The sequence below is a fragment of the Ictidomys tridecemlineatus genome, chromosome 9, assembly GCF_052094955.1.
Source record: "Ictidomys tridecemlineatus isolate mIctTri1 chromosome 9, mIctTri1.hap1, whole genome shotgun sequence".
In the NCBI taxonomy this organism is placed as follows: Eukaryota; Metazoa; Chordata; class Mammalia; order Rodentia; family Sciuridae; genus Ictidomys; species Ictidomys tridecemlineatus.
This window is the reverse complement of record NC_135485.1, coordinates 41,299,364-41,324,224: the sequence shown is the minus strand read 5'-3', so window position 1 is coordinate 41,324,224 and position 24,861 is coordinate 41,299,364. Positions and strand designations below refer to the sequence as shown.

At 38.1% G+C, this 24,861-nt stretch overlaps 2 protein-coding genes across 4 annotated transcripts in view; one reads left to right on the top strand and one right to left on the bottom strand.

The window, feature by feature from the left end:
* The window catches only part of Paics (phosphoribosylaminoimidazole carboxylase and phosphoribosylaminoimidazolesuccinocarboxamide synthase), a 51,193-nt gene that overhangs the window by 12,813 nt on the left and 13,519 nt on the right, over nt 1–24,861 (bottom strand). For 2 of the 3 annotated variants that reach the window (XM_078021320.1, XM_040292378.2), the window contains exons 2-5: nt 21,140–21,226; nt 19,011–19,436; nt 7,383–7,510; nt 2,255–2,321 (exon numbers count right to left, since the gene is read on the bottom strand). In XM_078021320.1, the coding sequence (XP_077877446.1) occupies nt 2,255–2,321; nt 7,383–7,510; nt 19,011–19,436; nt 21,140–21,221 (703 nt within the window). In that variant the 5' untranslated portion in view covers nt 21,222–21,226. Of the gene's footprint in view, nt 1–2,254; nt 2,322–2,498; nt 2,654–7,382; nt 7,511–19,010; nt 19,437–21,139; nt 21,227–24,861 lie in introns of those variants that run through there. The other variant, XM_005320027.5, reaches the window with a different exon arrangement.
* The window catches only part of Ppat (phosphoribosyl pyrophosphate amidotransferase), a 44,188-nt gene continuing 22,288 nt past the window's right edge, over nt 2,962–24,861 (top strand). Inside the window, exon 1 of the mRNA XM_005320025.4 lies at nt 2,962–3,248. Within this exon, the coding sequence (XP_005320082.1) occupies nt 3,121–3,248 (128 nt within the window). The 5' untranslated portion in view covers nt 2,962–3,120. The remainder of the gene's footprint in view (nt 3,249–24,861) is intronic.

Here is a 24,861-nt window from a genome sequence, read left to right as displayed (position 1 = left end):
TGCAGCAACACAGACAAGTAATGTCCTGGTCTACGGAAAGAGCAATGGGCAAAGACTGAAGATATTTAAAAAACTGAGGAACTGATTCAGTAGGGAGGATAAATGAGAGGCAAGAGTCAAGAATGTGGCAAGATTAATTATAGGATAAATATGTCCACTTTAGGCTTTGAATACAGCCCTTGCTGCTCTGCCACTGCAACTTATTTTTAAAATTCACGTGTTTCTTTCTCTCCCAGATGCTCTCTAATCTTCCCCATCACAGAGTTATTTGTCCTTGAGTACACACCAACCATAGGATTGTTAAGTAATGAGACTTTTGGGATAGGTACCAGAAGATCTCAGAAATTACTATCTTCCAAATTAACAAATGAATCACAACTCTGACAGGTAACACAGGGAATGTAACCTTTGAGTCACCTCTTTAAAAGCCCTCCTGTTCCTGCTGATGGTCAGTATCACAGCCTTTGGGATAGGAGTCCCCCGTGTTTCTCCTTTGCTAGCAAAGCAATAAACCCTCTTTTTCCTTTTTCTCAAAATTGTGTCCTCGGGCCAGCGGTAGCGCGCTCGCCTGGCATGCGTGCGGCCCGGGTTCGATCCTCAGCACCACATACCAACAAAGATGTTGTGTCCGCCCAGAACTAAAAAATAAACATTAAAAATTCTCTCTCTCTCTCTCTCCTCTCTCACTCTCTCTTTAAAAAAAAAAAAAAAAATTGTGTCCTCATCATTGGATTGGCATCCGGGAAAAGGACACAGCTTTTGGCAACACTACGAGTGTGAAAATGACTTACCAGAAATTCACAGATGAATTCAGAAGAGACTGATGAGAACTGAGAAAGGTTCACAGAATTGAAATTTAAGTTTTGCAAAGCATAGACTAATAAAATGAGAATTAAGAATATTCTAGGACTGTGCTATCCAATAGGTAGCCACTAGCCAATGTGGCTGTGAATATGCTCCATATTCAATATTAAAAAAGGCAACATTTCTCAATATGGCTACTAGAAAACAAATTTATAAGGCTGGGCATAGCGCCTGTAATCCCAGCAGCTCTAGAGGCTGAGACAGGAGGATCCAAGTTGGAAGTCGCTAAGAAACTCAGCCAGACCCTTTCTCCAAATAAATATATAAGGGGCTGGGGATGTGGTCCAGTGGATAAGCCCCTTGGGTTCGAAGCCCATAGCAAAAAGAAAAAAGAGGGAGAGAGTAAATAAATCACACTTGGTTTTCATATTTTTATTAGCTAACACTGCTCTATGAAAAAGTGTGAGCAAAATGTGTTTAACAAGAAATAAACTTTGGAGAGGTAACCTGAATGGAACATAGATTCACAATGGAACAAAAACAAAGGATTTCAGTAGAAAAGACCTCAATATATAAGTTTGGATGAAAAGAACTTCTGACTAGTTTTTTTTTCCCTTTTCTTCTTGTTGGTGCATTACAATTGTATACAATAACTGGATTCCTTGTTACATATGCATACATGCACACAATAGAACAGTATATTTGGTCAATTTCCCCCTGTACCAACTGTATTTAACGGCTCTAGGGATACCAACTATAAACATTTTTAAGGAGAAGGACCTTTTAGAAACTGTAAAGGCAAGTTTGAGAAAAATTAACATGTCAGTGGAATGCAATTTGCTTCAGTATAAACTTCTAAACCGGTGTGTGTGGATCAAATCACTCAGCGACAAAATAATTATGTAACTGCAAATTTTGACAAACGCAAAGTGAAGCAAGGAAAACTTTTTCGCCTATGGGCTTTGGAAATTTCTAAAGCTATCAAGGCATCAAATAATACTTTTTTGAATAATATTATCAAACGACTCGATACTTAAACAAATTTTTAAGGTTAAATTATTAACCAATTGGGAAAGGCAAGCCTTTGGTTTGAAGAGTCTACGCTATATTTTCACGTGGTTGTTTTGCAACAAATATTGATGACCTTTTCAAGGCAATCTTTGACCATTTCTCGTCCTAGGAACCCTCTTACTCTACTCTGCTCCTCTTCCTCCATCAGAGAAGCAGTTTTGTGAATTTAGGAGAGTTCGGAGAGGCCCGGGGTGCTTCAAGTCCAACGAAGGTCTCGCAGCTCCTGGGCCACGTGTGCGCTCACCCACGGGCCTACGTGCACGGCTGCAGGGAGGCCGAGCAATGCAAAGAGCTCACTGGAATCCGGCCGCGGAGCCCGCACCACGGCCAGAAGGCGGGGAGATCGTTGAGTAAGGGGAATAGGTCTCCTGTTACTCACTTTCAGCTGTCGCCATTATTCTGAGCGGACTGGAAGCAGCGACCACGCTAGGAAAAGCGGCTGAAATCTGGAAAAGAAGAGCGGCAAGAGAGATTCGCAGGGCCGGGGAAGGAAGTTCCGCCCACAGACACGCCCCCTGGAGGGGCAACGTAGCCGCGCGCCGCTCAAATCGAGTTCGCCTACACAGACCCAAATCGGAGGGTCTCTACAACTGGGGAGAAGCTTCGACTCCCAGAGCACTTACGAGAGGTTTCCTGCCGCGCAGGCGCAGCGACGGCACCCCGCCTCCAAGCCGCCCCGTACACTGTTCCTATAGAGAAGAAAAGTGGCGCGCACTGGCGGCCCCTCCCCACGCTGCAGAGCTCGTAGACTGGGGCCCCCTTCTTGCCAGAGGGAGCGGTTCATAGGTTGGAGCGTACCAAGTCGTGATGGGGGAAAGCCGGGAAAAGGACGTGTAAAGTTTACATGTTCTCAGAGAGAAATGACTCCAACCCCGTTACTTTCATCATTCCCGATGTGGATGCTGGAAAATAACGGAGATAGCCACGTGCAGATGAAATAGGTTCTGGTACATAGCCAGAGGAAGACTGGCTCCACCCCCATGAAATCCGCGACTCCTCCCCTCGGCCGCGGAACCTCTTCTCCCGCTCTCCCTCATTGGTAGGCCATGGGGGACGGGGCCTGGAGGCGATGAGATGGTCACGCCCACTAAGCACGCGCCGCCGCAGTAGCCTAGGTCTAGCCGCCGGGAAGGAAGCGGCTGTCTATAGCGCCAGCCTCTGAGGCTCTAGGGCCGTGCAGGCAGCTGTTTGGTCCTAGTACCTCGGCTGCGGCGGCGAGCTCCTCCACGTGCTTTCGGCAGCGACATGGAGCTGGAGGAATTGGGGATTCGCGAGGAATGCGGCGTGTTCGGGTGCATAGCTTCTGGAGAGTGGCCCACGCAGCTAGATGTGCCACATGTGATCACTCTGGGACTCGTGGGGCTGCAACACCGGTGAGCAACTGGGTGAGGGGTAGGAGTGGGGGTGGCGAGACAAGTGCTTTTACATCTCTGTGAGCCGCTTCCCGCGTTCAGGATTGGCTCTCCGTTGAGCTCCCAAGAACTAGAAGGACAGCACTCTTTCCTGGACCAGTACCTGCCAGTGGCATCCAACAGGTTGTGGGGGAGGGGAGTCACCCTGCCTCCAGGGACTTTAGCCTGTCCTGGCCACCTTTCCAGGCCCCTATTGCCGTTTAGGGACCCGACCCTCCCCCTGGGTCTGTGCACATCTGCTGAGTCTGGCTAGTTTGTAAGGCTCGAGTTTGCTTGGACTAGCCAGGTCGGGACTCATGCCCAAGTGCGTGCAAGTTGTGACCCAGGAGCTACACTTGTTATGGGCATGTGTGGAGTGGTGACTAGTCCAGGTCCTACAACACTTTCAGATTTTCGCGCCGGACTTACAACCAGCACAAGCTTTTGTTTGCAAGGCCAGAGTTATTGGGCAGATTGTGAGTTTGAAACTAGGTATAGCTATAGGAATTAGAATCTTAGAGTCCAGACCCAGGGAAGCAACTAATTGGTGTTCAAAAGGAACAACGGTCGTAGAATTTATATGAATTAGCAGGAAATATACCAATCTCAGGAAATCGATTCATTGATACACTTTTAAATATTGAATGAAAACGTTGGTAGTAAGATGGCAGAAATCAACTTTTCTTTAAAAGAGAGTAGTATTTGTATGCCAAGATACGCACTGATTTGGAAAAATTGGGAGATCACTTCGAGGTATAAATAAATAAATATACCTTTGCTTCCATTCTTACTACCTGACCTAATATACCTAGTGGGAAATTATATGATTTGGTTGGAGTAAGAAATGCAGATTTAGGCTTGACATTATCACTGAAGTTTTCATAAGGCAACATAATAGCGACAACTTCTAGAACAGTTAAGGAACTGGGCTGTAAACCCTTATCAGCAATATGGGTGCGGCATGTATAAATGCATTCCAAATGATTAGCTTTCCCTCACCAAATAAAATTATAAGTAGTCTTTTTGCTTTTTTGGAGTCTCAAATACTTGAATTTGATTTGACATTTTGTGTACAATTTGTTTGTTTAGTAGCTCTCAGAATTTGGGATGAATCAAAAAGAATCTTTAATATGAATAACTCTAATCTTGGGTAATTGTGAGTTGACCATAATGATTTCCCATTTAAAATGAAATTTATTTCAGGGCATTCCCCACTGATTCTGGAGGCTGAGGCAAGAGGATCAGGAGTTCAAACCCAGCCTCAGCAATTTATTGACACCCTAAGCAACTTATTGAGGCCCTTTGTCAAAATAAGCACAGAAAGGACTGGGGGTGTTGCTCAGTGGTTAAGTGCTCCTGGCTGGATCCCTAATACCACCCACCACCCCACCCCCGTGAGTGTGCAAAAAAAAAAAAAAAAGAATTTGTTGAGAATTAGATATATAATCCAAGGAGAACATTGGTTTATCACAGTCTTAGAAGTTATTTTAAATATATTCTTAGGCCGGTGGCAATGGATCTGATGATCTTACAGTTACCTAGTGATCTTGGGAAATAGATGAACTGACCTTAATTTGTTTTTTCTTAGCTATGCTTACTTTTCAGCTAGAATGGCTCAGAAAGTTCTTTTCATCCCCTTTTTTGCCTCCTCTTTAAAAATGTGCCAGAAAGAAAAGGGGTAATTTGTTTTTGTGCTGTTCGGGGTCCACCCACTGTTTTAAAATTGAGTACAATTCGAGTCCTAGTTACATGTACTTGTTTACTACAGTTGCTTTTTTGTACTATCATTGCTTTTTTGTGAAAGAATTATGCTATTAGGTAATCCAAATAAGAGCAATAAAGATAGAATGATGTGGTAGTATAGCAGTATTAAATGGATTCCAGGAGAGAGATCATGAATTGAAATCAAATTCCATGCATATATAAGTTTGTTGGGATGAACTCAACTTCCATGTAATAACTATAAAGCTCTAATAAATTTTTTTTTAATATTTATTTATCAGTTTTTGGTGGACACAACATCTTTATTTTATTTTGTGTGGTGCTGAGGATCCAACCCAGCGCTACCGCTTGAGCCACATCCCCAGCCCCTCTAATAAAATTTAAAAATAAATAAATAAGTGGGCCAGGCGTGGTAGCACACCCCTATAATCCCAGCAGCTCTGGAGAATGAGACTGGAGGATCATGTTCAAAGCCAGCCTCAGCAAAAGTGATGTGCTAAGCAACTCAGTGAGACCCTGTCTCTAAATTAAAAAATACAAATTAGGGCTGGGGATATGGCTTAGTGGTTGAGTGCTCCTCAGTTCAATCCCCAGTACCAAAAAAAAAAAAAAAAGAATTCTATTAAGCTGGTCCTTTGACTTAAATAAGACTTCATTAGGAGACTGTAGTGCCGAAAATTGATCTTGTGTTTTTTTTAGTTTCTTTTCAACAACAGTGGCAAGAAACTTAGTAGTTTGTGGGGAACTAATGTAATGGAAAATGGTTAGGTTTTCCTTTTGTAAATACCAAGAGTGGGGTTGGTTCAGACTTTAGGAGATCCAATTTTAATTGGAAAATCAATGAAACTTTCTTATGTCTAGAAGATATAATAATTGTTGCTCTAAAACAATAGGCAAGGATCAGAAAAAAATAAAGAAATTTTGCAATGGAGGATACTGGGGGTTGAACTGGGGTCTCATACCTGCTAAGCACGCACTCTCACTTACCTGTGCACCCCCAACTCCAAGAACTAATATATTTATATGGTATTAAACCTAAAATCCTAGATATCTGTGTCATAGCTTAATATACAGTGGAATTGTTTGTATATACTGTACGTTGACAATTGGTTGGGTTGGTTTTTTTCCCTTTTGGATGAAGTAATTTATATCTTTTATACATTATTTCCGTAACACATGGAATCTTTTTTTTTTTTTTTTCTTGGTACCAGGGCTTATACTCAGGGGCACTCAACCACTTAGCTACATCCCCAGCCTTTTTTGTATTTTATTTAGAGACATGGTCTCACTGAGTTGCTTAGTGCATCACTTTTGCTGAGGCTGGCTTTGAACTTGCAATCCTCCTCTGGAGGCTCTCAGACTCCAGAGCTGCTTCATATAAAAACAAGTAGAGCATCAGTTACTTTACTAAACAGTCATGAATTGGACATACAATTCAGATGGGTTTGCCCAGGATTACTTGTTTTTAGTAGTACTTCTGGCTATTTGCAGCTTTATTTCATAGCTCTGCTTTTCTGTCAAGGAGAATGTTAAAAATGTTAACTAATTGTCTTCTTAGCTGTAAGTTGCATGTGGGTATGTGCAGATGTGTTCATATCAGATTTATGTAATCACCAAATGCTGTTTTGGTACTGAAAACATCAGTTTGCAGGCTTCTGAACAAACCAGACCTGCCTTGTAGATGAAACATTTTCATCTTTAAACTACAGTCACATTTTATGGAGAACAGAACGGCCTGGACATATCTGAAGATTCCATTAAATGAATTATCCCATTAACCAGCTGGTTATCCTTTCTTGGTTTAGATGTGATTTATTCCCCAGGGATTCATGTTTTGGAAGCGTGGTCCTCTTTGTGGCAGTTATAAAATAGTGGAAACCTTTAAGATGGAACCTAGAGGAAGGCAGTTAGGTCATGGGGGCATTGTCCTGGGAGTGGATTAATCCTGGTCTCACAGAGTGAGTTCTTTCCAGAGTGGATTGTTACTAAAAAGTAAGCCTGGGGCTGGGGATATGGCTCAGTAGCAGAGTGCTTGCCTAGCATGCATGAGGCCCTGGGTTTGATTCCCTGGTACCACACACACAAATGAGCCTATCCTCTGAATTACTCTTTGGTATTCTCTCTCATCATGTAGTCTCTTGCTCTCAGGAGGATGAATTTTCTTGGACTTTCAACCTCCCAAACTATGAGATAAATGAACTTCTTTTATTTATATAGTACTTAGCTTCAGATATTTTGTTAAAGCAACAGAAAACTAACTAATGAACTTGAACTTGGTTAGCTAAGAAGTGAGCATGCCCTTTCCTTCAGTCAATTATCAAGTCCCTAGGTTTAGAATTGAATTCAGCAACTGGTAAACATTTTCATACTCTTCTAAAAAATTATGAAATTTACCTGATAAAGTTGAGTTTCCTGTCTGAAGAAACATTCTGTAGAATATTTTGGTTCTGTTATTATGCTTTGAGGAAACTGGTTTGTACTAATCCCAGGAGCAGTATTCTTAAGAGATGTAGATACTGGTTCTGCAAAGAAGAGTATATAACATTATCACTAGAAAGGTACTCATGAAAAAGATGCACTCAGATAAATCTCTATGGAATTGGTTCCCAGTTGTCTTCATTTAGTGTGTTAGAGAACACAGGAGGAGGATGTCAGACAACTTGCTTTTGGATTTCAATTAAGGCTGGAGATATATTCCCTTATTTTGATTTTTATCTTTTAGTGAAAATGACCATGTATATAATATTCCTATAGGGTTTTACTTTTGTACCCTGTTATTTATATTCTGTATCCAAGTCAAGTGATTTTTGATGTGAAGAAGTGACTTATTTTAAAACTGTCCTTGCTAATTATAGGCAAAACAGGTGGTAGGGGCTAAGTGATCTTCCGCTAATATATGTAACATGCTTAGAACAGTACCGGGATATATGTATGCCCTGTCTTTGATTTTTCAAAGAATTTAATTCAGTGATTCTCTATTTAAGATCATAAATGTTTTTTTCTTCTATTTATAACTATTTTATTTTAGAACTTTGTTTTTTGCATTAGTCTGAAGCAGAATTTATGCTTCTTCCCCATCTCCAAAGTCCCGCAGGACACTGCTTTGTCACTAGTCAAGATTGCAAAGAGCCATAACATAGAACCTGAAATCGAGTTTCAGGTTTACCAGTAACACGGTTAATCTTGGGCAAGTCTCGGGATTTCTGCGTCTGTTTTCTCATCTACTAGGTTAGAAAAAGTCCATGATGAAATTCAGTTGGTTCAGAATGGTGCTTTTATGCAGTTAAACCCTTAGCAGTTTCCCTCTTCCCTAGCATTTCCACTGGTAGGCATGAAGAAGTAGCAAAGGTGGGACAATTAATCTGACTTGTATTTATATCCAGAAATGGAGAAATGAAACTTTTAGCTTATCTGAGATGAAAAAGTTTATAAGAGGAGGAAAGTCAGGGAGGCAGAGTTCCTGTTGTTCTCTAATATAATCATGCATCTTTTTAACTCTTGTAGTCTGAGAAGTGTGTCATGAAGCTATTTTGTTATAGTTCACAACCTAGCATATACTTACACAAACCTATGTGGTACGTGTCAACTCAAGTGTGGCCTCTTGAAGATGCAGTCAGGAGACTTGGGAAATGTGAAATGTATGAGGCTATGGGTAGCATAACATAGAAAACTATTTTAAAGTAAAATTTTTTATAAGTAAGAGTACACTCTTAATAAAGTATAATAAGTATAAAATAAAATATAAAAATAAAGTATAGTATATAAGTATCATGGTTGCTTATTATCCATTATTGTGTACTGTATGTAATTGTCTATGTAATGCTTTCATAGAACTGCCAGTGCAGACTTGTTTCCACCAGCCTTAACCTTATCACAAACACTGAGTGATGCTTTGCTTTATGACATTATCATGGTTATAGCATAACCTCTAGGTGATAGGTGTGCTTAGCTTCATCACAGTCTTCTGGGATCGCTATGGTATATGTCATCCATCATTGATAAAACGTTATATAACACATGACCCTACTCAATATATTTTTTGAGCTCCTACTGTGTACATACAAGGCACTATGGTAGACAACTGGGAACACTGTATTACACAGGCAGATGTGGTTCCTGCCCTCACAAGAGAGGCGGTGTAGCCCATTGGTTCAAGAGTACAGATTTCTGTAGACTTCTCTTTCCTCATGGTAAATCAATATATTTGTTGTGATAGAGACTAAATGTGTTAATATATGTAATGTGCATGCCCTATGATTTGTACCCCACTCCTGGGTATGTACTCAACAGAAATGCATGCATTTTTTTTTTTTATTCATAATGGCCCCAATTTGAAACAACTGGCATGTCCCAACAGTGGAATGGATTTTTAAAAAGTGGTCGGATGTACATTCCTACAATGGAATGTTCTAAAGCAATAAAAAAGAACTTTTATTACAAGTAAATTTATAGCTCTTATAAATAATTTTGGATGGAAGAAATTTGCCATTTAAAAGTTGATAATAAAAAATGAGTACATACGGTATGAATCCCGAACCAATCCATAGAGACAGAAGTCAGAATAGTGATAATCTTCCTTTCCTGGGATGTGGAGGAGTTAATGACCGGGAGGCTTTTAGGGTCCTCTGTTTTTATTTGGGTGATGATTACATGGGTGCATTCACAACGTAAAAATGTGTTTGATTCTTCAATTATTGTTTTTGCTCAAATAAAAAATGAACCTACAAGACACTAAAACTCTATTATCCTAGAGATCCAGATCTATTGTGTTGAGTGGTCAGAGAGAGACTAGAATGGAGGTTTTTTTCTGATCCTCAGGCTGTGTATTCTTGACACATTCAGCCATCTGTATCCATGACTTCTGCATCCATGGATTCAACTAGCTGAAGATTGGAAATATCTTTTAAAAATTGCATCTGTTCTGAACATATACCTCCTTTTTTTCTTGTAATTATTCCCAAAACAATATAGTGTAACAGTTGTTTACATACAATTTGCATTGTATTGGGCGTTATAAGTAATCTAGAGATGATTTAAAGTATACCAGAGATGTGTGTAGTTTAGATGCAAATACTATCTTTTTTATATAAGGGACTTGAGCATCTGCATATTTTGGTGTCCATTTGTGGGGGGCCCTGGAACCAGTCCCCCTGGAGATACCGAGGGCAAACCATACAGCAGTTTTCTTTAATATGATATACTGCCTTTTCTGATATCTGATGGATCAGTGTGGAATCTGCGCACATTCAGTTGACTTCAGAGTTTGGCTTATTTTCAGATGTACTAAAACATTATACCCATTATTACCTATCTTTGGGATAAATGAAAATTTAAAGCTTATTAATTTGTGGACACTTTTTTCTCCTTTAAAGAACCATATCTGACAATAGTCACTATAAAGAATAATTTAAAGACTCATGATTATTGTATAGTTATTTAACTCTGGGCAAGTTTCCATTTATTTTTAATCTTAATGACCTATGGAAAAAATCGTTTCTCAGCATTCTGTGCTCTCACAGTTCATAAGCAATATATTTTGTCTAATTTATCAAGGTCAGGACTAAATATCTTTTGTTATCAGGAAAAAGTAACCAAAGTTTTTCACAATGTAGAAAAACTTGTCATTTCTCAGGCTCTTACCATCTTTGTGTGCTTTTCTCTTGATGCTCAAAGTTCTTTGGCTTTTTGTCTGACCTTCAAATAATTCTTAAAACAAATTTAAAAAAACACAGGAAAAGAACCATTACATGATAACTTTTGATCTACGTTAGTTTTAAAGTATTCATATATTCCAAAGTAAGAACATTTAAGCAATTGGACAAAAGAGTTGAAAAATTAGGAATATTTTGGTACAATGTTTAGAAAAAACTTGAAACTCAAATCAGATATGTGTTTTCTAATAATTTTATGGTTATTTGAACATATGATAGTATTAGGATTTTATTTTTAGAGTTTTTTTTAAGTTAAAATGCAAATAGGAAAGTTTAAAGATTTTCTTTTTGTTTTAAAGTTAATTCTTAGGTTACCATATTTTCATCTGGCAATTCCAAGAATTGGTCTTCTTAGAAAGCAGTCAGCTTCTTCATTAAAAATCTCATTTGTCTTTGAGAGTTGCCATTTTTCTTTTGTAAAACTCTACATTTTCTCTTTTTGTTGCTGTACTGGGGATTGAACCCAGGAGCACCATCACTGACTTACATCCCCAGGCTGCTGCCTCCCCCCACCCCTTTTACACCCCTTTTTATTTTATTTGAGAAAGATCTTGCTAAGTTGCCCAGGTTGGCCTTGAACTTGCTAGCCTCCTGCCTTAGCCTCCCAAGTTACTGGGGTTATAGGCACGTGCCATTTCTCCTGGCACTGTACTCCTATTTAAAATTTGTATATTTGCCAGGACACTTTTTTCTGTCTGTGTCTATTCCACACTGCATTAGTCTTCTGGCAATTTCCTCAAATATTTCTTTGTTTCTTGTGTTGCCTTCAAACATTTGTTTTTGTTTGTTTGTTTGCCTACCATGAATGTTCTGGCCCACTTTTAGACCAGTGTTACCCAGCCTCTGTGTCACTCACTGTTATGAACTAATGATTTTTAGCATATTGTAAAGGAATGTGATTGATTTCATGTGAACCAACATGATTTGTCTTTATCCAGACTTATAGATAATTCTTGTATTTGAGTATCATTCATTTGAAACACCTGGATTGCCATAAAATACCAAGAATTATAATAATCGTTTCAATGTAAGGGTCAATTTTTTTTTCATGTGTCCATATTTAAATAATCTGTTCTAAAACTCATAATATACAGACTGCTCCTGGTATCAGCTGCTTTCAATATATAGGCGGTTTTCATTATTTTTTTTAATGAACATTAGTTGCTCGTTTCTTTTAGTAGGAAGTAGGATGGGTGAGTATGATGGTTCAGTAAGCCCTACAGCTCAAGAAGCTGGGGCTGGGGATGTGGCTCAGTGGTGGAGAGCTCCTGAGTTCAGATCCCGGTATCAAAAAAAAGTTATAGCCTTGAGGCCAAGAGCATTTGCTTTCTTGGCTCTCGCGCTCTCTCTCTCTCTCTCTCTCTCTCAATTAGGTATATATGACAGAATGCATTTTGATTCATTGTACACAATTGCAGCACAACTTTATATTTCTATGGCTGTACACCATATGTGTAGTCACACATGTACCTAGAGTGATGATGTCCATCTCATTCCACCATCTTTCCTACCCCTGAGCTTTTGTTCTCTTAAACCAAAGTTCAGATGTGGGAAATACCTCCTTCAAAAATCTTGCAAATATTTTGTATTTTAAACTTCACAGAGCAGTCTGTTGTACTTGGGAGTACAGTAACACTTGCAGACCCAATTTGGTGACGTCTTTCATTGACTTTTTAATGCTTGATAAAGAACTTTTGTATCTGTTCTCATTTGATCCTCATTGTAGCTAAGAATATCCCTCATTGAAGTTTAGGTGAAGATTTAGTGGTTTTAGACATTTTTATGTTGACATTCCAGAAGAGTTTAACTAGGTCAATTAAGACAACTAGATAGGGCATAATATTTTAAAGGAACTGATGGTGCTTTAGCCCAGTAAACATACTTCTGGTGTACTGGATAAATGAATGGATAAGCAAAATGGTACGTCCATACAATGGAAGAGCATTTAGCCTTAAAAGAAGGAAATTCTTATTTATATTACAACTTGGATTAATCTTGAAGACACTGTACTAAGTGAAATAAACCAGATAAAAACATTAATTATATAATTCTACATATGAGTTACCTAGAGTATGAAATATTAAAATAAAAAGGCCGAATGTGGTGGTACACGCCTGTAATACCAGTGGCACAGGAGGCTGAGGCAGGAGGATTCTGAGTTCAAAGGCAGTCTCAGCAACTTAGCAAGGCCCCAAGCAACTCAATGAGACCCTGTTTCTAAGTGAAGTATAAAAAAGGGCTGTGGGTATGGTTTAATCCCTTGTACCAAAAAACAAAATAACCAGAAAGTAGAATAACGGTTTCCACAAGGTAGGAAAAGTGGGGAATGATAGTTTTTCTTTAATGGATACAGAAAATTCTGTTTGAGATGATGAAAAAGTTCTGGTCATGAAGAGTGAAGATATTTGCATGATGATGTGAATGTACTCAGTCTACTAAACTGTACACTTGTGGGTGGAAAACTGGTAGTTTTATGTGTATTTTACCACAGTGGAGAAAAAGCACTTGTACTACATAACAGTATCATAATAGCCAAAATGTGGAAAGAACCCAAAAGTCCATCAATTAATGAATGAAAAATATATATGTCCATAAAGTAGAATATTATTATTCAGCCATGGAAAAGAATGAAATACTGATGCATGCTACTGCATGGATGAGACTTGGAAAGAGTAAATTTAAAAAGCCAGACACAATAGGTCATTTGTTATATTTTGCATATGATGTAACCCCCAAAAGCTCCTGTTAATGCAGGAATATTCAGTGGTGAAGTGATTGGATTATGAGAGCTGATCAGTTCATCCTAGTTTGAATGGACTAATTGGGTGGTAACTCTAGGCAGGTGGGTTATTGGGGGTGGAGGGGGTGCCCTGGAAGGGTTCATCTTCCCTGCAGGTACTTCTTTCTCTGCTTACTGGCCATCATGGTGTTCTTCTCATCTTGGGGCTAGAGCAATGGAGACAGCCCACCATGGACTAAACCTCTGAAACCATAAGCCAAAATAAACTACTCCTCTAAGTTGTTCTTGTTGCGTATTTTTGTCACAATGATGCAAAGCTGACTAACATCATTTATATGAATTTCCCGGACAGGGCAAATCCATAGAGACAAGATAGTAGATGAGTGTTTGCCAGGGGCTGTAGAGGAATGGTTGAGCACTTAAATGTCTTATAGTGGATATGGGTTTCTTTTTGGGCTCATCAGAAATTAAGTAGTGGTGATCATGACTCTGAATACACTTAAAACAAAAATTATTACTTTAATAGGGTGGATTCGATTGTATGTAATTTATTCAAAAAAGCATAGTAGTAGGGGTTTGAGAATAGAATACGGAGGTAAAATGAAGGAGGCCTGTTGAGAGCCACAGCCGAAGGGGCCCCAGCAAACTTCCAGCTGGCAGTTGATGATTGGCTCACAGCGGCCCCAGCAAACTTCTAGCTGCCAACTGATTGGCTCCTCTGCGGTGATGCTCATTGGGCTGTTTCCCCGCTCTTTCAGTCCACAGAATTGCTTATTGGGGGACTTTTTTTGGCTCTGCCCACGTGACCCAGCCAATCGGCCTCAAGAGCAGGAGTGGGGGAGGTGGAGAGGCTTGTGGGAAGCCGGTGGTGGCAGTTGGGCTCTGAAAGTTTTTCCTGAGGAGCTGTTTTGTTTGGCATGTGTGGTTCTAAAAATAAAGTTCCTTTTTTTTGACAAGTGGCTCCTGAATTGTGCCTAGCCAGTCTGCGGATAGGGAGGTAAAATGAAGGAGGCCTAGTGTAGAGGCTGATGCAGTACATCTTTGAGAAGTTACAAAGGAACTTCAGAAACATGAATGGCAGTATACCAAGCCTCCACATCCTTCAAGTAGAATCAGGAGCTGTTACCAATCGGGAAACTAAAGCCATTTTTTATTGGCACATTTGATTAAATAATTGGATGCAGAGTGAACTCAGTCTTCAGGCCTTCACCCTTCCCCCCAGGGCAGTTTGACTCCAAATTCCAACCCTCTAATCACACAGTCTATCTGTGGACTAGCCTCCATCCTGAAGCTGTCTGGGAGTCCAGTAGAGTAACCATTAATGTAAAAGACTCTGTCACTGGAAATTGCAAAGATTTTTGAAACTCTGCCAGGAACAGGGGGACCAAGACTAGATGTATTCTTTATTATGCTAAAGGTTCTAAAAAGTTTATTAAAATTACACCCAAGCCTGTAATTCCAGCAACTTGGGAGGCTGAGGCAGGAGGATTGCGAGTTTAAAGCCAACCTCAGCAAAAGCAAGGTCCTAAGCAACTCAGTGAGACCCTGTCTCTAAATAAAATACAAAATAGAGCTGGGGATGTGGCTCAGTGATCTAGTTCAATCCCCAGTACCAAAAAAAAAAAAGTTTATTAAAATCATTAACAGGAAGATTTTTTAAAATTATGACTTTAATTAGTGAGTGCCTGTTTTTATTTATTTATTTTATTTTTTTAATCTTTTTTTTTTAAAGAGAGAGAGAAAATTTTTTTTTAATATTTATTTTTTAGTTATTGGCGGACACAACATCTTTGTTTGTATGTGGTGCTGAGGATTGTACCCAGGCCGCACACATGCCAGGCGAGCGCGCTACCACTTAAGCCACATCCCCAGCCCCTGAGTGCCTGTTTTTAAATTTAGCACCTTACCTATATCTGAGCCATCTTTTTTTACATTTATAATTCTTGGGTTTTCTGAAATTTCATCCATCACTTCTGTAATTTCTCTTTTGTATTAAAGTGAAGATTTCTTAGAAATACTGGTTTTCACAAGATTAAAGTACATTAATTTATGTAATAATTTTACTCTGAAGATTATTCAGATTGCAGAAAAATACAAAAATGTTTAAATATTTTATGTTTAAAGAAAATTATTTCCAATTTTTAGCCTATTGAAATAAGTGAATTGGAAAACACCTGATTCTTGGCATACCTTGTGATCCAGGAACAATAGATACTTCAACGCCCCCTGCTGACCATTTTATTGATAACTATGGTGATAGTGGAAATTTTAATTTTGAAAATACGTTTCACCACAGCCAAAAGGGAAATAGGTAGTTTAGTATTATTCTCATATGAGCAGTATGATCTCTTGTGATTTTTAGGTTGAAGATCAGAGTAACTGCCTAATGATTAAAAAACACCTCAGTTTATATCCAAGGTGTTTTTTTTTTAATTTTTAATTTTCCACATATTTTTATTGGTGCATTATAGTTTTACATAATGTGGGATTTGTTGATACATATTCATACTTGCACACAATATAACAATATAATTTGGCCAGTATCAGTCCCCAGCACTTCCTCCTTCCCCTCCCTGCTTCCCACCCTTTGGTCCATTTCTTCTACTGATCTCCATTTGAGTTGTTTGGTTTTTTTTTTTTTTGTTTGTTTGTTTTTAGTTGTCAATGGGCCTTTATTTTGTTTATTTACTTGCGGTGCTGAGAATTGAACCCAGTGCCTCACACATGCTAGGCAAGCACTCTACCACTGAGCCACAACCCCAGACCTCCCTTTGATTTTTAGGAGATCTGAAGTATTTTATTAATCTGTGGAGATAAACACCAACCTTAGGAAACATTTTCATTAAGAATTTATGCTTGGGCTGGGGATGTGGCTCAAGTGGTAGCGCGCTCGCCTGGCATGCATGCTGCCCGGGGTTCAATCCTCAGCACCACATACAAACAAAGATGTTGTGTCCGCCGAAAACTAAAAAATAAATATTAAAAAATAATTCTCTCTCTCTCTTAAAAAAAAAAGAATTTATGCTTTCCATTTATATATTTTGTAAATATGACTATTATGCAATAATACCTCATATAATGTTATAGCATCTTAGGTGTAGGAATATAGATATATATTCATATATATCCCATCATGGAGACACCACTCTCATCTAAACCTATCTCCCATAGACCTATCTCCAAATACTATTACATTGGGGAGATAGGACTTCAACATATGAATTGGGGCTGGGGGACTTGATTCAGTTCATAGCAACATTGTATCATAGCATCTTAGTGTAATATTCTTTTACCTATATTAGGACTATGTTTTAAATCTGAAACTGCCATGTATTCTGGCTTGATACTGTCGGAGTCATCTTCAGTGATCTCTCCAGCTGTAGTTTCTAATGAACTGTTTTCCCTCTGAGAGGACACTAAATGTGATTGTTTGCTTTCTATAATTTAGTTTGTTTGGTTTTGGTACCTGGAATTAAACCCAGGGGCTCTTAACCACTGAGCCATATCCCCAGCCCTTTTTAATATTTTATTTAAAGACAGAGTCACGATAAGTTGCTTAGGGCCTCACTAAGTTGCTGTGACTGGCTTTGAACTTGTAGTCCTCCTGCCTCAGCCTCCAGAGCTGCTGGATGCTGGGATTACAGGCATGGCCACTGTGCCCGGCTCTATGATTTAGATTCCCCACCTTTATACGTGACATGTAACTAATGTGGTTATCTTCACCTGCATCCCTAGCAATGACGGTACAAACATAATGCCACTACTATTGCATACTTTATCTCTAGACCCCTTATATTTCAATTTTTATAGAGGCAACTGTATAATTCTGTAGTGGCACCTCCTTTCTCCACAGAAAAATCTTAACTGGGTTTCTCCAGAGATCTTCACCATTTTAGGATTGTCAGCAAAAGAGTCTCTACAAAATAGTTCAATGTAGATAAACTTTCTCTTTTCATGTTGACCTGTTTTACTTAGCTATTGGCCAGGAAGAAATCAGCACTCCAGGTGCTGAACACCCCCTTACTAGTTTTTCAGAAACCTGTATCCAGCATAGTAGTTTGTAGAAATGTGTAAACAAGGCCTCTGGCCTTGAGCTGGGGCTTCACAGAGATGTCTGCATTTCTAAGATAAGAGAAGTTACAATTGGGCTCTGTGGTAACAGCTGGCAGGGGGGAGGAAAGAAAGGGGAGAGGATTGTCTTTGAAGGGTTAATGTGCCCAGAACAGTGAAAGAAAAAGATGCTTTTATGTGAACTTCTGCAGACTGGGAACTTCTGAGCCCCTCCCCTTACATGCTGGGTATAAAATTCTGAAACTACCTGAACTTGGGGTTCAGGGGATTGATTACAGCGAAAGCTTTGCCCTCTGAACCTGGCTGCAGCCAAATAAAACTGTTTCCTGCTATCTTTGGTGCCTTGCCTGTCTGTCCCCATAACAATTCTCTAACATACTATTTCCGTTCTTATTCACCAGTGAACTATGACCACTCTTGTTCAATTAATTCTCTGTCATACCTCTCTCTCTTCCCTAGACACACATTCACACTCCTAGAATTAGGACTGCATCGTTGAAGCCAGATCATAAATCTATAGAAACAAGATTAGTAGAGGTGTTTTGGCTAGGGGAGGTGTTTTTAAGTATATTTATTTATTTTGTTTGGTACTGGGTTTTTTGTTTTGTTTTGCGTTTGGTACAGGAGCACTCTGTCACTGAGCTACATCCCCAGCCCTTTTCATTTTGAGACAGGATCTCACTAAGTTGGTGCATCTGGCTTTAAACTTGTGATCCTTCTGTCTCAGCTTCCTGAATACCTGGGATTACAGACATCTACCATCACCATGCCTGGCTGTTAGTAAGTCTCTTCAAGGACATCTCGTCCAGTCCTCCCATTTTAAGCTTCTATCTAGAGATAGTTTCCTCAAGGTTCCACAGCAACTAAGTTAGAACTTGGATTTCCTGTTTCTTGGTCTAGAACTCATTCAGTTTATTTCATGCTATCCTGGCTCTGTGAAAATATTTTGTATTTCCATCTTTTGTTTTAAACTTATTTTAAAGAACTTTATGATGTGTCCCAGAAGAACTTACCCTTTTGGGGGGCTGTGCGGGATTGAACTCAGGGGCTCTCAACCACTGATCTATGTCCTTGGCCCTATTTTGTATTTTTTATTGAGAGACAGGGTCTCACTGAGTTGCTTAGTGCCTCACCAAGGCTGAGGCTGGCTTTGAACTTGTGATCCTCCCAACTCAGCCTTCCATGCCCCTGGGATTATAGGCAGGTGCCACCATGCCCGGCTAGAACTTACCCTTTTGTAAGACATTCTTAAAGATTTTGTTTTTTTCTAAGTTCTTTAGCGTTCTTTCATACCTGGGATTACAGTCATGTACCACCGTGCCTGGCTGTTATATTTTTACCACAATTGGTATGAAAACTTGCTTTAACTTGAGGGGTTGCATTTATTAAAATTTGCTTTATTAAGATTAAATGTATGGTTCAGTGCTAGAGCAGTTGCCTAGCATGCACAAGGCCCTGAGTTCATCCCCAGTATTGGGGGGAAATAAAGAAAAATCCTACCTATCTGGTCTTCTTCCATTTTTACATCAGTACTTTCTGTGACTTGTTCTCCATCTTGAAGTTCTTGTGATTTTTCTGTCTTGTGTCCCAGAATAGCATCCAACTCGGTAAAAAATTTCATATTCCTAGTCGTGCCTAGGTCCTGAGCTGTTCTTACAATCTTGTATTCGTGTTTCAGGTTTTTGTACTTTGTTCGGCACTGCTTCCAGTCTCTCTCTATTCCAGATTTCTGAAGCTTGGAAGCAATTAGTTCAAATATCCTTTTGTTTCTCACTGTTCCCTCTAGTTGTTGTTGGATGCTTTTATCTGACCAGATGCCTATTAAAGCCCTGACTTCTGGCATAGTCCAGTGTTTTCCTCCTTCATTTGCAACAGTTGGGATAAAAGGTGAATTATTAGGAGAATCCATTATTGATGTAGAGATACCTGCATCAGATGTGAAGAAATAAGAATCATGGATTACATACATCAAACAAGGTAAATAATTGGATACAACATTATGGAAGACATTTTCTCCATAGGAGACAGAATAACAAATTATAGGTTAACTTTTTTTTTTTTTTTTAGAATTTTTTTTTTTAATATTTATATTTTAGTTCTTGGCGGACACAACATCTTTGTTGGTATGTGGTGCTGAGGATCGAACCCGGGCCGCACGCATGCCAGGCGAGCACGCTACTGCTTGAGCCACATCCCCAGCCCAATAGGTTAACTTTTGCTTACACTAATGGGTAAATGGAAGTACAGAACTTGAATCTGTTCATTATCATGACAAAGACTGGCTTAAACAAGGGTAGGTCTTCAGTCACATTTTGATCATTGTTCTTCTATAAAGGTTCTTTCCCACTTGTTCACATATGGGCTATTTATCAGTATATAGCTAAAGTTGAACACATTATATTTATTAAGAAAGCAATATGATTACATAAGAAAATGACTTTAATTTTTGTTTTGCTATAGGACAGGTTTGAATAATTCCTTTTCTAGGGGGGGGTTAAAAACTGCTACTCAAGTGCTTCCCTCATCTTTCTTCTCAAGATTGGGATTTTCATGTGCATTGGCTGGGAAGAACCACACACAATCAGTATTTACTCCTTTGGAAATTAGAGGAAGATCAAATGACATTTTAAGTAAAATGCTACCTTCTTTTATTGGTAGAAATTCTTTAATATCCCATGGTGCTTTCACATTAGGTTCCTAAATTAGTTTTACAATTCACTTTATATAAATGACATCAATTAATGTTATAGTTGGCATCATATTGGTTATTTTAACAACCATATTGTTTTTCTCAGATTTTGTGTTCAGGTTTAAATAAGTTGTAAATGATTAGAAAACACCATATAGCTGGGCATGGTGGTGTACATCTGTAATCACAGTGGCTTAGGAGCCTGTGGATTGCAAGTTCAAATGCAGCCTCGGCAACTTAGTGAGGCCCTAAGCAATTTAGTGAGACCCTGGTTCAAAATAAAATATAAAAAATGAGCTGGGCATGTGGCTCAGTGGTTAAGTGCCCCTGAGTTAAATCCTCAGTGCCAAAAGAGAAAAAATAAAAACAAAAACCGTATAGAATTTACTTGCAATAGATAGTAGTTTTTATTTTGTGGTATATTTAATATCACTATTTTGAAATGCTTTTCAGTTATTTTTTTCTTTATTTGAATTAGAAATAAAGTGTTATTATTTGGGTTAGAAATGAGTTTTTTGCTTCTACCTTCAATAATACATTGGAAGCAAAGAGTGGATTGACATTGGATTTAATTAAGAATCCTTGATCTCGTGTACTTAATATTACTTATTTTCAGATGTGAAGTTTTGTTTGTCTTTTACCCCCAGAATACCAAATGTCAAAGCAATTATGTTCATTACTATAAATTTAGCCATTGTAGTTCTTATAAAATTAAAGAATAAAAGTTAGAAATTGGAGTAAGTATTTCTATAAAACTTTTTGTTAAGGAAATAATTTTCTTTCAAAAATGACTTTTCAGCCTAAGCTTGTACAGGAGAAAAAACAAATTACTCAGAAGTGTTTCTGTCAGGAAATACTGTCCATGTTCTCAGATTAGAAGCAGTCTTTCCAATTTGAAATTAGATCAGTTTCATAACGTTTTTGGCCCTTCATACTATACCTAGTTCCATTGGTCTGACATGAGAAACCAAAAGCAAAGGATTTCCTGAGATATCTTCTTTATCTTCTAATGGAACTGACATTTTGCCTGGAAGGAGAACAGAATTCCTTTTAGAAATAAGTACTAAGGGAAAAAAGTTGAATTAACATAACTGGTAAAGCTAGTTGCTAAAGCTGAATTTATCCATGAAAATGGATTTGTGATGGACATATTTTATAATAAAATGGTATAATATGGCTCAATAAAATGGCATAATATGGCTTAAATAATTATCCCATTTACTTGGTTTATTTTGAACTATTAAAATTGTTTGAATTTGTAAATTTCCAAGGAGTATTGTGATTAATTTTCATTTGGGTTAAATTAACCCCAGCTGTTTGGGAGGCTGAGGCAGGAGGATTGAAAGACTGAGGCCAGCCTAGGAAACTTAGAGAGACCTATCTCAAAATAAAAAAATAATGTCTGAGGATAAAGAAAGCTCAGTGGTTGAGGGCCTCTGGATTCAATCCCCAGTACTACATCAATAAATAAGCAAACAACTAAATAAGATGTGTTTTATTTATGTTTGTTTCTTAGGTGCTTTAACACAGTAGGGACTTTTATAAATGCTACTGGTAATGTACAAGAGGAATATACAATGAGAAATATAATCAGAAAATGTTTTACTGGCACATAGGGCCAAACAGCTTAAGAATTTTTGTGTATTATATAATTAATTGACATACTAAACATTTCAGAAATTTATCAGAATTACTTAAATGTGGTAAGAGATGTATTATTTAAAAGAACCATGCCAGACCTTTTTTTTTTTTTTTAATATTTTCTTAGTTGTCAATGGACCTTTATTTTATTTATTTATATATGGTGCTGAGAATCAAACCCACTGCTTCACACATGCCAGGCAAGCACTCTACCACTGAGCCACCACCCCAGCCCCCCCATGCCAGACTTAAAAGAATGAAATCCTTCCTTGAGCTCTTTGTTTTATGGTTTGGTGGTTTCTATGCTTGCTTTCATAGAGGAGGCAAAGGCTACTTCCTAAAATAATCAGGTAAGGAGGATAATTCGTGTCTGTGGTTCTGGGAATTGAACCCAGGTCCTCACACATGCCAGGCAAGTGCTCTGTCACTCATCTACAACCCCAGTCTCAGGAGGATGATTTTTTTTTAATTAATTGATTTAATCTAATTTGTTATATATGACAGCAGAATGCATTTTAATTCATATTACACATAGGAGGATGCTTTTTTTAAGGGAAAAAAATAAATCTTTGAAAGGAACCCAACAATGACAATGAAGTTGCCAGCTAACCAGGAAGGGTTGAGTATATTTTGATTGCTCTTTGTAATTTTTTTAAATTAAAGATTTATTCATCTTATAAATTATCATTCCCAAATGCTTTTCTAATTCTGTTTGCCAGGTAATAGAAATAGTATTGTATTTTATTTAGGTGTGATTTGATTGACATAAACATCCACTTAAAATCATGATTCATGGGGCTGGGGTTGTGGCTCTGCGGTAGAGCACTTGCCTTGCTTGTGTTGGGTGCCAGGTTCAATCCTCAGCACCACGTAAAAATAAAAATAAAGGTACTGTGTCCATCTATAACTAAAAACCAAAATAGTTCTTAAAAATTATGATTCACGACTATATTTAGAGACATTGTCATTGAAAAAAATGTGTTTATCATATTTAAAAGTCTGTTGGTTCCCATGTTAAAATAGGGAAACAATTAAATATGGAAAGTTAAATAAATATAGAAGTACAAAGCACCACTGTTATCAAATAACACAATCGTGTTTTTTAACTTTCAAAGTAAAAATTGCCAATTTTAAGTCAAGTTTTACAGTTTATTGAGGATAAAGGAATTAATAAGGTATGTCTTAGATTTAGTTGAATATAGAAAATAAGAATTTGGGGTTACATAAGAATTTTTTAGAGTAACATGGGGAAGATATTGGTACACTCGGGTCATTTATCCTGAGCTAATGACAGTAAGCAGAGAATGTGGTTTTCTGCTCTGTTCTCTGGTTTTCTATCCATAGAATGGAATCTGGGGCTAGCGTACAGGTAGGCTTCCCAACTTCTTCAGGAATTTTTTTTCTTAAGTTGGTCATTTATAGTGTGAATCCTGAAATGATACTCAGAGGCCCTGTGCCTGGAAGTTTTAAACTGAATCCTTAAGTCATTGCTTCTGATGCTTTTCATATAAAGAGGAGACCGAGGGGAATCTGGGTCACTGAAGGAATGTGGTTTGGCAGCAGTGGACCTAAGGTATTATCAGGTTGATTTAGTTACCAGAAGACATGAAGACTTTCTAAGAACCCAGTTGTATGAACAAGGAATTTTCAAGTGAAAACAAATGTATAGAAAAATGGTTATAACAATACTCTGTGTGATATGATAAAGTTATAGATAATGAGAGTGGATGAGAGAAAATTTTTATAGAACATATCAGTAGACTTTTTATGAATAATTGTTGGCCAAAAGTCAAGGATATCTCAGACATTTCTATGGAAGTCTAAAGTGGAAGCAATTTGTAGGAGGATCGATTTTCAATGAGTATAGAGGAGTTTGATTTTAGAATTCAGGGTTTAAGGTACTTTATACAGACATGATTAGGTTGTATAATATAGGCCCACTGCTTATGAATGGGACTAAGAAATTTGAAGCCAGAAGGGTACCTGAAAGGGTTAGAAGATAATCGCTTTAAGAAGCAAAGATATTAGCACCTACATCTTCTAAACCAACACATCTGGTGGAAGATTTTGAGAAGTGATTAAAGAGTCCTGAATGATTAAAAGAAAAAAATATTATAACTGCTGTTTATAATGACTACAGAGCATTCTCAACATTTGGCATAATGTTAGAGATGCAAAGGGTTTTTATAAGTGGGATAGATTGTTTCTTAGTCAAATGATTACTGAGCTATAAACATGAAATTCAGCCAACCCAAGTTAACTCAGCCATAATGGCTGTCCTCAACGCCCTTTGCATTTGGAACCTTTAGTGTACTGCTTGCCATTTTCTCTAGGGTGTTACATTTATTCTTGGTTCCTCCTTTTGGAGGTTTAATAGCATTCATTGTATGTTCTTTGTACATGGGTCACACGACAGTGAGGGTTACAGGTACTTGAACAACTCTGCTCTTTAAAAAAAATAGTAATATTTAAAAATATTTAGCCATGGAAAAAAAATCTCATTACTGTCACTCTGCCTGCCTAGTGACGCTTGTGGCTTCCAGAGACAATGAGCAAATCTTAACTAGTGCTGGGCTTAACAACACAGCAGGTCAAGGACCTTGTTTAATATCTTCAAAATCTTCAGTCATGCCTATATGCCGAAAATCCCACTGAGGCAGGAAGATCACAAATTCAAGGCCAGCCTCGGCAATTTAGCAAGACCTTTTCTCCAAAAAAAAAAAAAAAGGCTGGGGGTGTGGTTCAGTGGTAAAGTGCCCCTGAGCTCAATTCCTAGAACCCCAATAAATATATACATACAGAAATAAATGAATCAAAATCTTCACTTATTTATTGAATCTATTTTTGTCTTTGTTTAATTATTAAATCTATATTTGTCTTTGTTGTAAAATGAAGCTCTGCCAGACAAGTCATAAAAAGTGTTTATCAACTCTATTTTAATGCTTTTATTTATTAATTTAAGAAAATGGAAACATTAAAATAGAGAAGAAAGTTCTGTCTTGTGGAAAAGCAAGTTGAACA